General features: G+C 41.1%; 1 protein-coding gene across 1 annotated transcript; it reads right to left on the bottom strand.

Moving 5' to 3' along the window:
• Nucleotides 1-6,717: 6,717 nt before the first annotated feature.
• Nucleotides 6,718-14,180, bottom strand: LOC149285823 (sodium/myo-inositol cotransporter 2-like). Its single transcript, XM_089495088.1, has 15 exons — nt 14,046-14,180; nt 13,418-13,489; nt 12,920-13,024; nt 12,528-12,587; nt 11,852-11,956; nt 11,347-11,452; nt 11,011-11,091; nt 10,698-10,903; nt 10,471-10,606; nt 10,271-10,378; nt 9,431-9,581; nt 8,785-8,953; nt 8,050-8,265; nt 7,511-7,670; nt 6,718-6,935 (listed from the first exon to the last, which is right to left on the bottom strand). The coding sequence occupies exons 1-15, from the start codon at nt 14,178-14,180 to the stop codon at nt 6,718-6,720; spliced, it is 2,028 nt and encodes a 675-aa protein (XP_089351214.1).
• Between the last annotated feature and the right edge of the window lie 4,241 nt (nt 14,181-18,421).

Raw genomic sequence — 18,421 nt, 5'->3', positions numbered from 1 at the left:
TGGGGTCACTAGCTCACGGTATGTAGAATGGTATTGAAGTCAGAGGCACATGCGCTGCCGGCGCTCGCTTCCCTAATAACCTTCTGGATCTGACGTGGCTTCGTAACCGCTGGTGAGGTTGCAGACCGGGGTCTTCGTCTTCACTCCGCACACTCCCCGTTAGCCGGGTTTTCCATCGTGCTGGAACTTGGCCGGAACTCCTAGAATTTCATGCGCTGACACCCCGGCGGTCTCTTTTTTTTAAGGATCAGTCCCACCTTCATTCAGCGTATTGAGATCTTTTACACATGGACACATACCTGGCCCGCTAAAACGACATTTCAATACGGAGGGGTTACCGCTGCCGCTCCCTCGCGTGTTGCCTCGTATGTTTTGCTGGACGGTTTGGGGGCTCCTCGTCTGAAAGCCCAGATCCAACGAGTGTAAATGTCCTTCTTTTAAGCTGAGAGGGTAAGGAGTGCGTCACATCCAACACTCAAGCACTGAAATGGTTAAAGCCCAAGGTTTGCACCGGTTAATATGTTATTAATTTGCATTTAAAAAAAAAAAAAAGACTCGATTAACCACGTTGCTGCCAGTGCTAGACTAAAGGTTGAATGACTACTGTATGGGCAGCGAGGGTCTTTTTTTTTGGACGCCGGCCTCCGATTGCTTGGACCGTCTCATCTAAATGCCGTATGTATTTAAACATATATATATATATCTCAAGTCATATTACAGATACCACTATAGAGAAACAATATGACGGAGGGATCGGTATTTAAAGCGGTTTACGATAAATGACGGGGGGGTCTGTAGCTCACAGCAGCCGGAGGTCCGGAGGTCAGCCGCCGTCGGTTAGCTGGAATAACGACCTATGCATTTTGCTTGGAAATCACAAAAAACTGTGGTCTTAACGCCTCTTTGTCTTAGGGGTATTGCAGAGAGAAAATAGATAAATTACATCCCGCCTCGGTCGCCTTTTGAGGATTAGTTTTATATTTTTTCAAAAGGGTGATTTTTGAAGCTTTATTGGCACAATAAAATGATTTTTTTTTTTCTTTCTTATAAGGGCTTAATATGTTAAGATTTCCAGTCCTTTTCTTTTCTCTCTCTTGGTCGAAACACTTTTTTTTTTTTTTGTTAAAAGCTGTTGCACCGGTTTATAAATATATTATATATACAATATGTATAAAGTGCCTCCTATTTTTTGTTCAGTTTAGAATATTTTCCTCTTCTGTTTTTTTTTTTTTTTGACTGGGCGCTGAAGCGAAGCAATTTGTCGTTCTTTGCTTAGAGTTGGAGAGACGATATTATGTAAATTATATATTTTTGGCACACTTTAAAATATTTCTGTTAAAATATATTTCCTGTTCCCATGGAAATTAAAAAAATGGTTGTGAGGTTTACTATCTTCTTTGTGTGTTCTTTAAAAAAAAAAATATTTATTTTATTATTATTCCTACGGTAAATCCTATTTTTATTTTTTTCACCACAACTTATAATAAATGTCTATAAGCTTTAACTAAATGTTAAAAAAAAAAAAAAAATCACCCAGGAGATCAGTGATATAGCCAAAAAATTGTCAGCCCAAATATTCAGGATTTTTTTATTTCACACTTTCGGAACATATATTTAATATATAATTTAAGACGATCATCGATATCTTGGGACAACGCTTATGTCCGTCCAGTTTTAGGCAGACCTTTAAGCCGGATCCAGTAAAGGTTTTGCGCAGATAAAAATATTTTTATAAGTTGGCGTCCTTCATGAGAAATGCAGCGTGGAAAGTTCTCAAGGTCCGTGAGTCATGAAGGACGAGCGTCGTGGCCTCTAGAGATGCAGATGTTGAGGTATCGGCCATACTTGATCTATCAAAAACAAAGTTGGAGGAAATTAAATGATGCCGTTTTTTTTTCCACGCTGTTTGCATTTTGTCACATTTTGGGAAATCTTTGTGTTTTCCTTGGTCGGGTGGGCAAGCAGCGCTCTCAGCCTGCAGGAGGCAGTACGCTGTCGGCTAATGGACACTTCGACGTGGACACATGAGGCTGCCCTCTGATGCTAACATGGTGTAGGGGCCACCGGTATCATCGTCGACTTCCCTCAACTGATGCAGCTTGGCCAAACCAGTCAAACTGATTCTTAATCTAGCAATTCGGTCCGGTTGGCTTTTCTAGAACAATTTCGGAAATGTCTGAATGTTTTTGCAGCTCATCTGCTGATTTAACCCTTATCTGCCCCACTTAGCCCTTGAGAGCCATGTATTCGGATAGATTTCTAGGTACGGCCGGGTACGAATCCCTTTACCTGAATCCCCGGGGCTGTTTAAGGGTCTCGCGTACATCGCCAGGAACTGTTCTGGTGTCGGCAGCATGTCGGATGTAATGAGAAAGCAGATCACCTCTTCTCTAACCAAGAGCTGCGGGGCTAGGTCGTGGAGGCTTTCACCCGGACCTTTGCTACCGAGCTGTAAAATAACACGTGATACAAAAATTAAGGCGTCCCGAAGTAAAGCAGCTTGTCGCCACAGTTTGGACTTACACTAGAGGTGGAGGGTGACCTCTGCTGGGTATTCTCTGTATGTCTTCACATATATTCTCATTGCTTGCTTCTTAAAGCGGGCGTCATGTTACTAATTCAGCAGAGCCACAGACCAGGAAAAGCTCTTCTGTACCCATTAGGTGAAACCTATAGCGGAGGGCGTTATGGATTCTTACTTTTAGCGTCTGGGAAAGAAATGCTCCTAACTTTAGCAGGAGCCTAAGACAGTCCTCCAGCACGCTCGCTGCAGCTTGCTCCTCTATGAAGCTCCCCAGATAAACGACGGGGAAATTGATGATACGGAAATACCACTGTAGGAACAGCCGGTTTGGGACCTTCTGCGAAAACACTAGGACCTTGGAGCTCTCTAGCATCGACCTAGAAAGATGGAAATGAATCCGGGGGTTATAACATCTGGATTATTGACGCAAGGCTCCTTCCCAAATAAATAAGAGAAGTGGTTATGAGGCAGACGTCCATGCGCATGAGGTACAGCTTAGGGCTTTTGGAGATCCTGTAGTTGCCTTCCCTATTTTGGTGCAAGTTAGCATTGTAGTCAGCATGTTGAGCTTCTCAAGGACTTTGATTGACATAAAGTTGGCCTTCACCTACTCAAACACTAGAGGCATCCTTTATCCACTCCATCACTCATCAAATCATCATCCACTCAGCATCCGTTGAATCCTCCCTCATCCACCACTCTACATGTCATTCATTATCCACTCCATCACTCATCAAATCATACTTAATCCACTCCACCGATCAACAAGTCACTCTTTATCCACCACTCAATGAATCATCCTTCATCCGCTCCACCATTCATCAAGTCAACCTTTGATCCACCACTCTTTGAGTCGTCCATTTGCTCCACCATTCAACAAAGTCATCCTTTATCCGCTCCAACGCTCGAGTCATCAGTCAGCCACTAAGAATTCTCAAGCAGGACCATAACGTTCTTTCTGGAGTCCCACCACATACGGTTTATGCGTGTAAACCAACGACACTATGTCCAAGACGGGCCCTCGGTCACCTGGGCACCACATTTTCTTAATTCTCCTCAAGTTCGCAAATGCTTGTGAGACTCCTCGTTACCGGCTTTCATTAGGTCACAGAAACGAAACCACCATGGACGGCTAACTTAAGTGTTAGGAAGAAGGTAGCCCCCTAAATAGTAAAGTAAACCCACCTTGCATCCTGGTTCTGAAGCTGCGCAAGATCTTGAAGAATGGCGTATAATGCTTGACTGGAAGACTGGAGATATAGGAGAGAATTGTTAGTGGCTTCATCCAAAAACAATGTTTCAAAGTGAACATTCCAACCATCGTTACCCATCTCACGAGCTACCTGCCTATCACTAAGAAAAAATACATTAATACCTGAGAATAGCTTTGGATTTCATGGAATTTTGAGTAAAATATTTTTTTTTTTACCTAAATACACAGTAAGCGTGAGAACGCTGGCGAACACCTACCTCTATAATGTGAATAACGCAGCTGGGATAGATGAGCAATAATCCTGACACACTGTCTCCGTGGTGGGATTTTAGCATTTTATAGAAGAGTTTTTCATAATGATCTTTTTTGGGGAAGAATAATAGAAAAAAAACCTTATTTGCAAACATTTCTTTTCAGAAAAAAATACGTTTTATGCGAGGAGGCAACATATCAAAGTTGGAAAAGAGATTCTGTCTTGAATAAAGTTTCTGTTTCTCATAGCTCACGGCGTGTATGCTGCTTAACGTAAAATAAGTGGGGAAATCTGTGTTTTTTACTAAAACCTGTATAAATGAACGCCGCGGATAGAAAATAGGGACTTCAGTTATCTATATACAAAATACATTTCTCCCAGAATTCAAAAAGCGGAGGATCCTCAGGGGCGGGACTTCCAGAGTTGGCAAATGAGCAGTAACACTGATACTTATGGCGCATGCCGGCAATGGAGCAGAGCATGATGGTTAATCACAGGATTCGCGCACAGTAATAGCCGTGAGCGAATGTCTCTTGTGTTCTACAGAGGTGGGACAGCAAAAGTTTGGCCCCGTCTCCCATGTCAGGACTGTTCTGTTATCGCCGGAACAATTAGTCGGTATTACTCTTTTGCGTTACCTACCCTGACAGTCTAAGGCTGATAAGACGCTACATGGTCTCTTACCTGTTATGTTTCTGTGATCCATACACGATGGGGAGATCTTCGCCACATAAATCAGCCGATTAAGTGTTATCTTCTGAATAAAAATAAATAAAAACATATCATAAACAGCCGCAGGTACCCCCCCCCCCTCCCCCACCGGGCAGCCGTACATTAAACGTATGCATTTTCCTGTTACTGTTATTGGTTTGCATGATTTTAATATTGAGTCACTGTGCCTGTTGCCATATGTTATGGTTCCTGTATACTGTATATATTAATACAGTGACCGAATTCAAACACGCATGGGATAGGCATGTGGTAGTAGATGAGTGGAACAGCCTCCCAGCAGAAGAGGTAGCGGTTAATATAGTAAAGGAGCTTAAACATGCATGGGATAGACGTGTGGCTTCTGAATCTAAGACGAGACCAATGGCCAAGAAACTTAGAATTAAGGATGATTTGGCCCCAGAAAGCATCTTAGGAGTCTTTTTATTATTATTATTATTATTTTAAGGAAAATTTTAGGGTTTCTTCCCAAAATGAACGTACGCCTCGTTAACAGCCACCCTTGGCTCGCCCACCTTATGGTATGCCTCGATAGCGAAGGTCAGAGCGGTATTGCGGGTAAAGTGACTCCTGGTGGAGTGAGCTCTGTGGGAAGCCATGACGGAGGATGCTGCAGCGGGTACCAGAGCGCGTCCCCATGGCAACCGGGGAGGAAGGAGATGCACCGTGGTAACCAGGTAAGGAAAAGTAAACAGATGCTGAGGTGGGCGGGGCAGGCGTCACATGGGACGTGATGGTTAACTCTTTAAGCGACAAAGGGTTGAGTTGTCATTAACTCTTTACTTCCCATTTATTGATTGCTTATGTTTCACGCAGCAGAGAAACAAAAACATTAAATTTGTTCACCGAAAGAGTTAGCGTATAATGAGGAATAGGACGAGGGGCTCGCAGCGACGAATATTATTGCAATAGATATATATTTTCTAAAATATAAAAAAATACTACTGATAATAAGATATATCAGTCTGTCATACAAACAAGAATTTAGAAATACACAAATTCACCGGATATTTGGCCAGAGTACACAGAAAATGCATTTTTTTTTTCGCTGAAATATCTCAAACACGGTTAATTTGCGGATGTCTTTATTTAGAATTGCACATTTACATAGGAAATCTTTCACCTTTCGAAAGCCACGTATCCGCAAGAGGTCACGGGTTGAACCTCCCTCAAAACCCAACAAGGCGTAGGAAACCCCCCAAAATTCCGAGCGTAGAACGTTCCCCCCGACCCTTTTTATTCCCAATGATTTTATTCGGTAAGGCTGAAAATGGTCAAAATTCCTGAGTGATTCCTTACAAAAATTGCACAATATCTTACAATGTATGGGCTTTTTGTAAAATTTTAGCTGTATGTAACAATACATTTGTAGAATCCCCCCCAACCACGTGGATAGACGATCGGAAGACTCCTGGATAATATTGCGTAGTACTTGAAAAATAAAGATGGGACCCGAAACTATCCTATACATTTAAACATAAAGGGAACTTACCATGCTGCAGCTTCTCCGTATGAGGTGTCTACCCGCCAAACTAAACATTTGCTATGGACGCTCCGGTCCCTATGATTAGATTACAAGCTCGTGATGGCTCCTTACTACTGTTACAAAACCAGACGGTCGCCTGAACAGCCTACACTGTATTGTATGTCTTGGACAATGTATGGGAAGACATCAGAAGGAGATGAACCTTTAAACAATTTGTCCAACATGCTGTTTGCTGTAATATCGGTATCATCACAGATGTTATATTGTAACTAATCTCGTGGAAGGGTTTTCCTTCTTCATGATAATTTCCCATTTATGATTCGGATTCTTTAAGGTTGGATCAGAAGGCACAAAGGGGGACGCCTAGACTAATGTCACCCGATTAGACCTTTCCTTAAAAGAGGAGATGCTGTTGAAGGAATCTGCTTTAGTTCATGGTGTTCTTTGTGGTATGAAGTTCTAAACCATCTCTGGGTGTCCAATATCTAGAAGATCGGATGTCCGTGTTCTTGTTAGCCAAAGTATGCCCAGAGGAAGACCCCTGCGCTCAAGCAGATAACAAGGTTGGAGTTTAATATGTGGTTCGCCAGGGGGCTCTCATAGAGTAACACTTCGGCTGGTTCTGAACGGACCGGGAGATTTTGGTCATGCGCGGCCTTATTACTGCTGTCCATCCCGCATAACCAGAGGATGGCTTTTTTCAAGCGAGAGCCAAACGATGATGACCCGCCTGCAAGAGATTTGATGATATACAATGAAATCGATCAATAATTAATATCTGCTACTTTGTGAACATTTAGGGTTTCCAGAAGATCCAGTAGATCTCGCCATTCCTGTGGAGACATCAGCTTCTCCTCAACCATCAACAGCCACCAAAACAATGGCTGAATGTTCTACTCAGAATCAGCCTGTTTCTCCATAGATCCAAACCGATGTTCCGTAGGCTATTCCCTCCCCGAGTATGTATATAAATAAGACGTTCTTATTCCACGAGTGGCGCAAACCCTGAACAATTACTCGCTCGATTAACAAGAAGATGACATAAGCTGAAACCACGCCCCTTCTTAGTCCTAATTCTTAGGCTGATGACATCAGCACCCACCAAAAAAGTTACTTAAATTATCAGAGGAATAATTATAAAATTCAGTTCTAGGTAACTGCTCGTGATGGAGGAAGGAGGGGAAAGGATTTAGAAGATCATTGTGATGTTCCCATGTCCTACACGACGCTCCATTTAGATTCTGGGTTAGAATGCTGGAAAAATGTACAGAAACAATTGTATTTGTGAAGGATTTTCGAAATTACCTTCTGGGTTGGTAAGAATTTCTTCAGTGGAGCTCATAACTGTTTTGTCGGGGATGCTGTCTACAGAACTCACTCCATTTGCAAGATTTCTGGTGGCTGTTGCCTCCTCGATGCTTTCTTCTCCTTTGTCCCATCGTGTAAACCAAGTAAGGCGGCTGACCTGTAAGGTAACCGTAAGGTATAGTTTGCTAGCATTTTTTTTTTTTGGCTGAAAAAAGGTGGAAATCTACAAACACAATTGGGGTAGCTCAACCAAAAAATATCAAATGCTTTAAATTTTCTTTATTTTAGTATTCTAGGAGGCCCATCTGGTCTCGGGTCAGCAACCCTGAGCCCTATCCCATCTCTAAATAGTTCAGATATTGCCCCGATTTCTATTAAACACTTTTTTTTCCAATAAAATTCACTTTTTCATGAATTTGGGAAACTTCAAATCTTCCCAACTGATTAGAAAATCAGAAAATATTTTCAAAAGGCTAAAAAATAGATTATCAATAAAGACACTGGATGTGAAATAATTCATACAATGACCCTCTTACCATCTCTTTGGAGGGAGGTTCGGTCCACAGGCTGACGGCCACCACTATGATGAGGGTCAGCAGCGCCAATATCATGGAGAAATACAAGTAATGAACGTATCTGACCACATCGGGGCGGTTATCGGGCTGGTCACACTGTGGCGGCACGTAGATAAAATCCAAAATCATTCTGATGATGCCCACAACCAAGCCTATTATCAGCCCCCAGAATGCACCCTGGAAAAAAAAGATTTAAAAAAATATTTTATTTCTAAATATTAATTAATTATTAAACAAATATTTTTTTTTTCATTAAATAGTACTTAGTGAGCCCTCGGCGATAAGGCTAGTGTTCCAATACTTAAGTGATTTAAGGAAGCCACACTTCGGTGTATATCTAATATATATAGTTTATGAACCATCCATTACGAGGCCACCACAAACAGCATCGGTAAAATAATTATTTATGTATAATATCGTATTCCCGTTGGTCGTTTCCCTTTAAAATGGGTCTTCCAACTTCTCAAATCCTCACTCCATGGACATGCCAGTTTTTGCCACCGACAAATAACAAAGCAGGACCCTAAAAAGGCTAAGATAACCCTTATATCGAACGTTCTGCTATGTGAAATATTGTCAAACTGTCTAGAGTCTGAGAGAACCCTTTGAAGTCTTGACAAAATAAATGAAAATCCTCTTTATCCCATTTTTTTTCTGAAAAGCAGTCGTTTAAGAAGTCGGTAATCTTTTTCTTACCTTTTCGTTAGTTCTCTTCCAGAAGCAGCCCATTATGAAGACCACAGCGACCGGTGGTTGGAGGTACGAGCTGATTGACTGAATGTAGATGAACAGTTGTCCGCCTTGGCTGGCCTGAACCAGAGGAATCCACAGAATGGATACAACCACTAGAACCAGTACAAAGACCCTGAAAAGAGGAGACAATTCCATCATGGCTTTTGAAGAACATCAACTTCTCCACCGAAGAGTCATTAATACACATTGTTGTTAAAATGAATTAAAATAAATGAGTAAACACATATTTTAGGAGAAAAGAAATTAAATTATGAAACTTTCCTCACTCTGTTCATAATAGCCTAAATCTCAGAATACTTTGGCTGGATGTGGACATTAGTCTGAAGATGTTGATACAAAGTAGCAACGCTAAATGTTCTATTGGCTTTATAATTAGGACAGGCTTGCTTCTGTACAAGAAGTGGGATTTTAAATAATTTTCTCCCAGGCAGAAATCCTAAATTCATTAACGTTTTTTTAAAAACTACAACCTGAAGTTATTAGAATTCTGAACGCTGGAAGATTGAGGTCTGACAGTAGCTTACGAGACACCTGAAACAATTAATGAATAAGTCATATGGGCAGGGAACTGGTGAGCGGGTTCCTGTACCTTCCCACTAACATGAGCTCCCACTCAGAAGAACGTGGCCGTAAGTGTCGCCAGAGATCCATGGTGAAGATGGTGCTTGCGCTATTAAAAATGGAAGTCAGTGAGGACATGAGAGCAGCAATCATAACTGACATCATAAGACCTCTTAATCCTAAAAGTAAAGGCAGATGAAGAGTTAAGAAGTTAGAAATATATACCAAGACAAGTGTCCATGACCCAGTATCCCAACAAATGGCCAACTATGGAAAACCGATGGTCTATTTCAAGACTGCACGACTTTGGTCCTCAAGAGTGTCCGCCTCTCTGTTTTTTGTGCTAAATAAACCATTTTCAGTAACTATCATAGAATGAGCCCAGGTATATGCACTTTTCTTGACAGATATAGCAAATGTGAAGAATACATCGTTGGATTTTAATCCATGGAACTCTGGACATAATTCTTATAGAATGCTGCCCACCACAAAGTAGTTCATCTCAGGTCAACAGCATCGGCTACATAGTAGCCTAAGAGGCTATCTGCACATACTCTACCATTCTGATACCTATATAATTGACTTTGCATGGTCCCAGGTTACCCTAGATACACCAGTGAATTAACGCGTGTAGGGCAACTTGTTGTTACATGAAAGCGGGGGGGTTAGCATAATTCTTCAAGACATAAAAAATGGCCACAAGATGTCTACCTAAGTGTGATATATTAATCATATTGCTGTTAGCTATCCTAAGAACCCATTACTATTTTATTATGTTTTTGTGTACAGGGATTTTATTCATTTACGACCCTTTTAATATCAGACAAAATCCCAACTGAGGTCTCAAGAGTCGGTTGCTACTTCTTACCAGTGGGTAGTAGTTCAATGACCATCTTGGGGTAGGCTATATCTGAGCACCCTGATGGGTTTCCACAGATCTCCTTGCAGATTTGGGGATCGGCACAGGCCACCTGATCTGTTTGGATGAAGAGGAACATTAAGCCAGGGAACACGGGGTACTTTCAGTATAATCATGTTAGACCTGCGTCTATGAAGATCCTTGTTTACCTGTGAATAGAACTCTGCTGATCATTCCTGGCAAAACCATAATGAAAAGAGGCAATATCTTGATATAAGCAGCCAACAGGGAACCACCCTTGGCGTGAGAGAGATTCTTGGCCGATAAGGACCTCTGTACAATGACCTGTCAATAAACATGAATGGGTAAGGAAGGGCTTCATCGTGCCCGTGGCATCTTAGCCAAGCTTACAATATGATATGAACTCTGCGCTCACTTGGTCAGTGCACCAGTACCAGAGCGACGGGATGGTCATCCCAACGAGGACACCAGGCCAAGGCAAGTCGGAGGTCACTGGGTCCCTGAAGATGTGGAAGGCATCCTCCCGAGGTATCCCACAACTGCTGTTTTCGTTACGGATCTTAGGAATGGCATTAGGATACTTTTCCTCCAAAGCCTCCATACCTCCAACCTCTATGAAACCTGAAAATAAGTTCAGGGAGGTGAGACCAGTCATACAACCGAGATACATTCTACAGAAAGCCCTCGAGAATGTCCCAGAAAACCAGAAGATATTGAGGAGTACTCACCATAAACCATGAGGATCAGGGCGCCGATTATCATGATGATTGTCTGCAGGGTGTCTGTGTAAATAACAGCTGCCAGCCCCCCTAGGACAGAGACAACAGGGTCATTTATGTGATATTTACATGCAACCAACACGCCTTAGCCATGATCCTCATTTTAACTGTTTCAGTAAAAAACATATTTCACATATATATATATAAGTATATATATAATTTTTTTATTTATTTATTAGAATAACTGACAGTGTTACAATGGGTTTTAAGAGAGAATCTTCTCAAAACCGAGGTCTAGAAGGTAGCCGGTACTGGCGAGTGACTGTATCAATAATCCAATCTTACCAGCGACTGTATAAATGGCGGTGATTACCAGTAATCCACAGACGGCTACGTACAGATCCCAGTGCAACGCCTGCTGGATGAACAAGGCGCCGGCGTACATGTCTACCTGCGACGGAAGCAAAAGAACGCCATTACGGCTACCGTGTTGTATTACATACATTCACCGTATGTGTACGTCATGGCGATGGGTAAGGAGACTTAGTATCTGCGTTAACGTCAAGCAGAGTAACTTCTATAAAGGATGGTATACAACGGAATCTGAAATAACGTATTATTCTTTTATTTATTTTCTCCAAGACTGGTCCAAGCTTCAACCCCTAGCAGTTCCCTCAACTAAACAGCCTGATTGTCAAGACGAGATACAATTAAATGATCCCAGAGACATCATTTCATGGTTAAAACCACCGCCGCCATGTTGGATGGGGCGACTACTAGTGAGTGGCACTTGGCGTGTCTAACCTTTTTAACCATTGATCGATTCTGGAGTTAGGGTTTGGTTCCTTACCGAGATTTTGGTAAAAATGTAGATAAACAGATACAAGATGGCCAAGAAGATCTGAATCCTCTTCCCTCCGAACCGTCTCTGCAGATACTCGGGCATCGTGGTGACCTGCAAATAGTAGAAATCCTTCATTGCAAAATAGGTTTAACCTTCTGAGCACCGCGGGTAGAGGCTTATTTTTCCTCTTTTAAATTTAGCTTACACTTTAAGTAAAGTTAATCGAATTAAAAGTAATTAAAATGAATTTACACATTAAATGAACTAAACTGAATAATTTTCTTAAATGCCTCCAGTTCCCATCCAAGTAAACATTACCAGCACGCCAGCCAGATCGACAGGCAGTTTGCTTCCATCCGCTATCATGGTAGCGAACAGCCGTAAAAGGCTTCCAGCTCCATGTACCGATCGCTGGTCGGTCTTTAATGTAACTTTTTTATTTACCGACACTGAGAAAGTGATGATCCGCAGCCTTATCTTCTTTTCAGAGAAAGCAGGAGAATTTAAAATTAATTAAAGTCTTGGGGATATTGTTAAAATCACAAGACTTCTAATTAATGGACATAAGGGTAATGCCACCCCTATACTACAGAAACCCGGTACTTAGAAGGCACTTCTAGCCCCTTTGGGCATCCACAGGGGTTAAAGGTTACAGGACAAAACCAAAAAAGCTGCCTCTTACCCCGGATGATATATATATGGGTAGAAAAAACCAGGCCAAAGCGAGGACGCAGAACAATCCCTGCAACAAAAGATAAGAGAGACTTCAGCGGAAGAATTACCGTTTTTAGTTGATCTCGAAAAAAACACATACAAGTCCTTCGGCGGCCGTTTATTACATTTTGATGCAATATTTTCTCTTGTGTTACCACAATCACAAACAAATAATTACATAACGTTTCCTGGCCAGGAGGCTTCCCTGTGTCAGGAAACATAATATTTGACAAGATTGTACTTTAAATCTAGTGGCGCTGAAACAATAGCTTCATTCACTGCCAGGGAAAAGATGTTGCAAGACCTCCTTTGTACCAAACGTACACACAGGGCCTCGTCAGCTAAGTGTAAAGCACTCACATTCCACTCGTAGGCCGTGACCGCGATCCCCGACGCCGCTCCTGAGCCTGCCAAGCCGATGAAATGCCCGCTCCCTACGTTACTGGCAAACAACGAGGCACCAACCTGAGGAAAAGAGATAAAGGAGGTAATTAAAGGGCCACCGTGGACCGTGATAACATTCTGAGTCTACTTCATCTTTCCCACCCAACATTACTTTACCCCGACCAGACCCCAGTATGTGAGTCCACAAACTCAACTAGAATACCCATTCACTCTCAAGAGGTCGTTTCCCAATACCCATGGTGGTGGGGGGTTGTCAATAATGATTCAGAAGTCTCAATCAGGTGAGTGTCCTCTGGAAATGGGGAAATCATTTGCCCTAATTTTCAATAAATTTTAATAGTTAAGGTGATCTCACCAATGGGACCCTATTTGCCTTAATCATAAACTTTCCAACGCCGGGTAACACCAAAACCGAAGACATGGAACACAAAGCGGCCACCACGTCATACTCACAGGCCACCAAACCATGCTTTTCCCAGCCAGGAAGTATCCCGTCACCGTGTTCCTCTTGGTGCGCCACATGGACTGACAAAACAAGAAACGGGAGATTATCATCACTAAAACCTTTATTTTCCCTTTATGAGATGTTATGAAGACCCAAGACATGACGTGAATTAGCACTGATCCACGTTGGCCGTAGCGTCCAAGCTTTCTCCAATTCCACTTGGCCAACATCCAAAGAATTAAGGTCCTATAGAATCACCTTCACACCACAGAGAAGGTCACGGGTTAGAGATTGTGTCTTATTCTGATGTTATGAATGTATGGAATATGGTGGGGTCTTAACAATCGACAAGTAATAAGAAACATTGAAGGGTTGTAACGGGAATTATCACTGCTCTGGCTACAGTGTGCAGACTTAATCCAATTCCACTTGGCCAACATCAATGGAATTAAGATGGAGAGATGCCTGGTTATATAGAATCGCCCAGAGAGGGTCCCGTACACCACAGAGAGGGTCCCGTGTCAAGGATTGCCTCCTATGGTGATTGTTCTACAAATGTATAGAATGTGGTGGGGTCTTAACAATCTATAAGTAAAAAATAAACAATGAAGGGTCTTAGGAAGAATTCTTTCTCACCCATAAACCCACTCCCATGACGAACACAAAATAGAGGACTAAGATGACAATATCAACAACTTCCAGAGATTTTTTCGGGAAGGGGTCCATGGACGGCGTGGTTTGGGGGGGCGTCGACTGGCTGCTGGCCTCCATGTCTCCAACGGCCTTAAAACGCTCGATCTGTAACGTGCGGTTTAGCTACGGGCGAAAGTCACCTGCAGGAAGTGAACGACAAAGAGAGACGGAATTACAAGCAGAACGAGTCGGCGTCGGTATTGTTTTAATAAAGCGTAACAAAGTAGTTGGCTTGTTCTGCAATTTTGCAATTATTCTGAAGTAGGTCACAAGGCGCGCCCTAAATCGCGGAAAATCATAAGTGTTGGTTCGGGGTTTAACCACTGAGTGCCTGCGGGGCAAGCAATTCATAAAATTACAAATTTCGATTTTATTTCATGATAAATCTTAAAAAAAATTCCACAGAATAGACAATTAATGCCTTTTTCCACTAGTTCATTTTTATTATAATTATTTTATTTTTTATTATTATTATATATATATATTTTTTTTTACTTTTGACAAGAAATAAAGTTTTACGATACTAAAAAAAGTTAATCTGATGAAAAATCAAATTACATGGAAAAACTACAGTTATTGAATAAACACTTTTAAAATTTTGTTTACTATGATTATTATTATTGTTATTATTATTTTTTTATAAAGTTTTTTTTGTAGTTAGCTGCAGATTTGATTGGCCTGCCTGACTCCAGCTCCTCCCCCTCGCTGAATCCAATGGAGGTATTTGCTGCAAATGCTATAAATATCCTACTTTTTACGAAACAAATTTCAGAAAATATATATTTTTTTTTAATGAACTAAAAAAAACAAATTTAGTTACAACCAGAGACGATGTAAATATTGGCGCTTTTTGTTTAAAAATGTTACCGTAATTATTGTAATTTAAAAACATGTTCCCGCAAGTAACAGTTTTGGGGAATACTTGCTGAATATTTTTAGGATTATTGTTTATTGATTTATATAGCGCCATCATAATCCGCAGCGCTGTACAAAAAAAACAAAAAAACTTGGCTCCGAATCCCGCTCCTTCCCTCCGAATGTTTTTTTTAGCAAAAATATTGTTAACACATTCCACGCGTTGATCCGGGGATAGTTAAGATAAAAGATGCTGCAGGATTACAACCTTCTGTCATACTGGAAGCAGGCTGAGATTGATGAGAGTAGCAGTCCAACAAATCTCACAAGCGTATACCTTGGCAAACCCAAGAAGAAGACAAAATGAAGGTAAATCTATATATTTTTTTTTACTGAGCCGTAGATCATGGTAGATCCGTAAAGTTCTGGATCCGGACAACCTGTTGGCTACCACGTTTGGCGAATTGGCCAATAAAAATTTAGCGTGAAATAAGAGATTGAATTGTCCCGCTGGCCACGCAAGGCTTTAAGATTTTGTGATCAGCGAGAAAATGTGGACTCGGCATAAATTCACCTGCAAACTAACTACATACATGAAACCGGATAGGAAACACGGAATGTTTACATAATAAGAACACGGATGTCATAAACATTCTATACCCGGCGCACTCGGGACGTGCCGCCGGCCCCCGCGGACGGTCCTTACCCAGAGCCCGGGTTCTGGTCGCTGTCCGCTCCTCAGACTCCACAAAAAAGAGAGAATTGGAGAATACGGCGGGGGTGAAATGCGAGGCACGAGCGTTCCGGTCCCAAGAATCTCGACATCTCGGGTCAAACTCCAAAGTGTCAGCGTTGGTTAAACTGTAAGACTGGAGATGACAGAGAGGCAGCGTGTCTCCCCGGGCTTTAAATCCCGCACCGCCGACCAGCCAAGAGCCCTTATCCCATCCAAAAGAGGAGGCGCCGGGTGGGACGACGCGTTCCGCTCACATATATTACTACATATCGTATGGGAGACATTATCGCACCGTCACGTGGAACTAAGCTGTTCTTTGCCAACAAAGCTTCCAGATAAACTCTTTCACTCTGTGCCAACTACAACCCCCACCCAGGCGAAACGCGCAGGAGCGCTTGGTGGCCGCTGCAAAAAGGTGACATCAGAGTCCTAACGTAACACTTAATAGCCACAATGCGCTATTACACAGACACAGAATATACCAACAGAACGGCCCCCGTCTAGTCGCCCGTTTCTCCTGCTGTAAAGACTCAAACCTTAATCAGTCGTTGGTCTCGTCTTCGATTCAGGAGCCGTACGCCAATCCCAAGCATGTTTAAATCCCTCACTGTAATAACCTCTACCACTTCTGCTGGGAAGCTGTTCCACTTATCTACCTCCCTCCCAGTAAAAGGTTTTTAAAATGAAAAAATATAGAAGAGGAAAGATGGATAGATGGATAGATGGATAGATGGATAGATGGATAGATAGATAGATAATGTTAGATAGAAAGATAATGTTAGATAGATAGATAGATAGATAGATAGATAGATAATGTTAGATAGATAGATAGATAGATAGATAGATAGATAGATAGATAGATAGATAGATAGATAGAAAGATAATGTTAGATAGATAGATAGATAGATAGATAATGTTAGATAGATAGATAGATAGATAATGTTAGATAGATAGATAGATAGATAGATAGATAGATAGATAGATAGATAGATAGATAGATAATGTTAGATAGATAGATAGATAGATAGATAGATAGATAATGTTAGATAGATAGATAATGTTAGATAGATAGATAGATAGATAGATAGATAGATAGATAGATAGATAGATAGATAGATAGATAGATAGATAGATAATGTTAGATATAGATAGATAGATAGATAGATAGATAGATAGATAGATAGATAGATAGATAGATAATGTTAGATAGATAGATAGATAGATAGATAGATAGATAGATAGATAGATAGATAGATAATGTTAGATAGATAGATAGATAGATAATGTTAGATAGATAGATAATGTTAGATAGATAGATAGATAGATAGATAGATAGATAGATAGATAGATAATGTTAGATAGATAGATAGATAGATAGATAGATAGATAGATAGATAGATAATGTTAGATAGATAGATAGATAGATAGATAGATAATGTTAGATAGATAGATAATGTTAGATAGATAGATAGATAGATAGATAGATAGATAGATAGATAATGTTAGATAGATAGATAGATAGATAGATAGATAGATAGATAGATAGATAATGTTAGATAGATGGATGGATAGATAGATGGATGGATGGATAGATAGATAAATCTCTCCTTGGTAGAAGTCATGGTTGGTAAGCAGCGGGTTTATGATGAGAGAATGTGGAAGGTGGCTTTAGCTGCAGGATAGTCAGAGATGTTATGGAAATGTCTCCTGTCATTGGCTTGATTGGCTACGCTGCTGTACAATGTGAAATTTATACTATTATTATTATTGATTTATTTAGCGTCATCATATTCTGTACATGGGATCTGGTGGATCCCAGCGAAGGGATTCTGTGATAGTTACAGTATTTTGACGATCTATTCTCTTTTCTAGGAGCTCGGAATGTTTGCTGGGTATGAGGGGATCGCAGGGTTCTACAGCCTTTAACCATTTTAACTGTTTAAAGGTCTGCCAAATGCCGATCCATCGTCAAAATGCTTTTACCACAAATGTCATCTTTTTTTGTTAAAACGACACCAACACATGCCACGGCGCAGTACAAAGGTCTGATTCATGGTACACCTGGCTGGCGGCTGCGTTAGAAGGAAGTAACCTTTATTAAACTCCTTTCACTACCCAAGATGCTAATAAACAAACATCGCGTCGCACAAAAGTCTTTTCTGTTCTGCAACTTCTCGTCTGCTTGGTTTAACCCAATGGGTACCAGAGAAGTGAGGAAATGTACCTTAAGTTTAATATGTCATCTTCCTGAATTAATAACACTCGGTTACATGTTCTAGACACACAGAACAATCCAAAACTAAAAGTCGACACTTTTTTTTTTTTTCTTTCTTACATTCCTAGTCTGCACCATAGAAATATTTAAACATATAGAGGGATTTAAGAAAGTACTGAAGGTAAGAGATCATAATGTAAAAACTGGAGGAGGAGAGGCTTAGATCTAATGTAAGAAGGTTTTTACTTTGCTGAGTGTGTGCTAGATAGGTGGAACAGCCTCCCAGCAGAAGGGGTAGAGATATTTTTAACACGCATGGGATAGGCATACGGCTCCAGAATCTAAGACGAGACCAACGAGTGATTAAGGTCAGGAAAAATGGGCGACTAGATCTGCCGGCAGATTCTATGAAAGACCTAAATCCAGATCCAGAACCAAAATCAAATGGAAGACTTAGTCCCAATATCCCCCAAAAAATTCAAACAAAAAAAACTCTCTAAGATGTATTAAACA

The sequence above is a fragment of the Sceloporus occidentalis genome, unplaced genomic scaffold (assembly GCF_023333645.1).
Source record: "Sceloporus occidentalis isolate IW3139 unplaced genomic scaffold, rSceOcc1.0.p SCAF_76, whole genome shotgun sequence".
NCBI classification, from domain to species: Eukaryota; Metazoa; Chordata; class Lepidosauria; order Squamata; family Phrynosomatidae; genus Sceloporus; species Sceloporus occidentalis.
Note: the sequence above shows the minus strand (reverse complement) of the source record. Positions and strands in the feature narration are given on the sequence as shown.

Bases quoted from the DNA above. Each gene is read 5' to 3' on its own strand.
- LOC149285823 (XM_089495088.1), bottom strand. From the start codon at position 14,180: ATGGAGGCCAGCAGCCAGTCGACGCCCCCCCAAACCACGCCGTCCATG. The intron at 11,453-11,851 runs GTAAGGAACCAA...CTTCCGTCGCAG, and splicing joins ACATTTTTACCAAAATCTCG to GTAGACATGTACGCCGGCGC. The intron at 10,379-10,470 runs GTAAACAAGGAT...TCATCCAAACAG, and splicing joins CAGCAGAGTTCTATTCACAG to ATCAGGTGGCCTGTGCCGAT.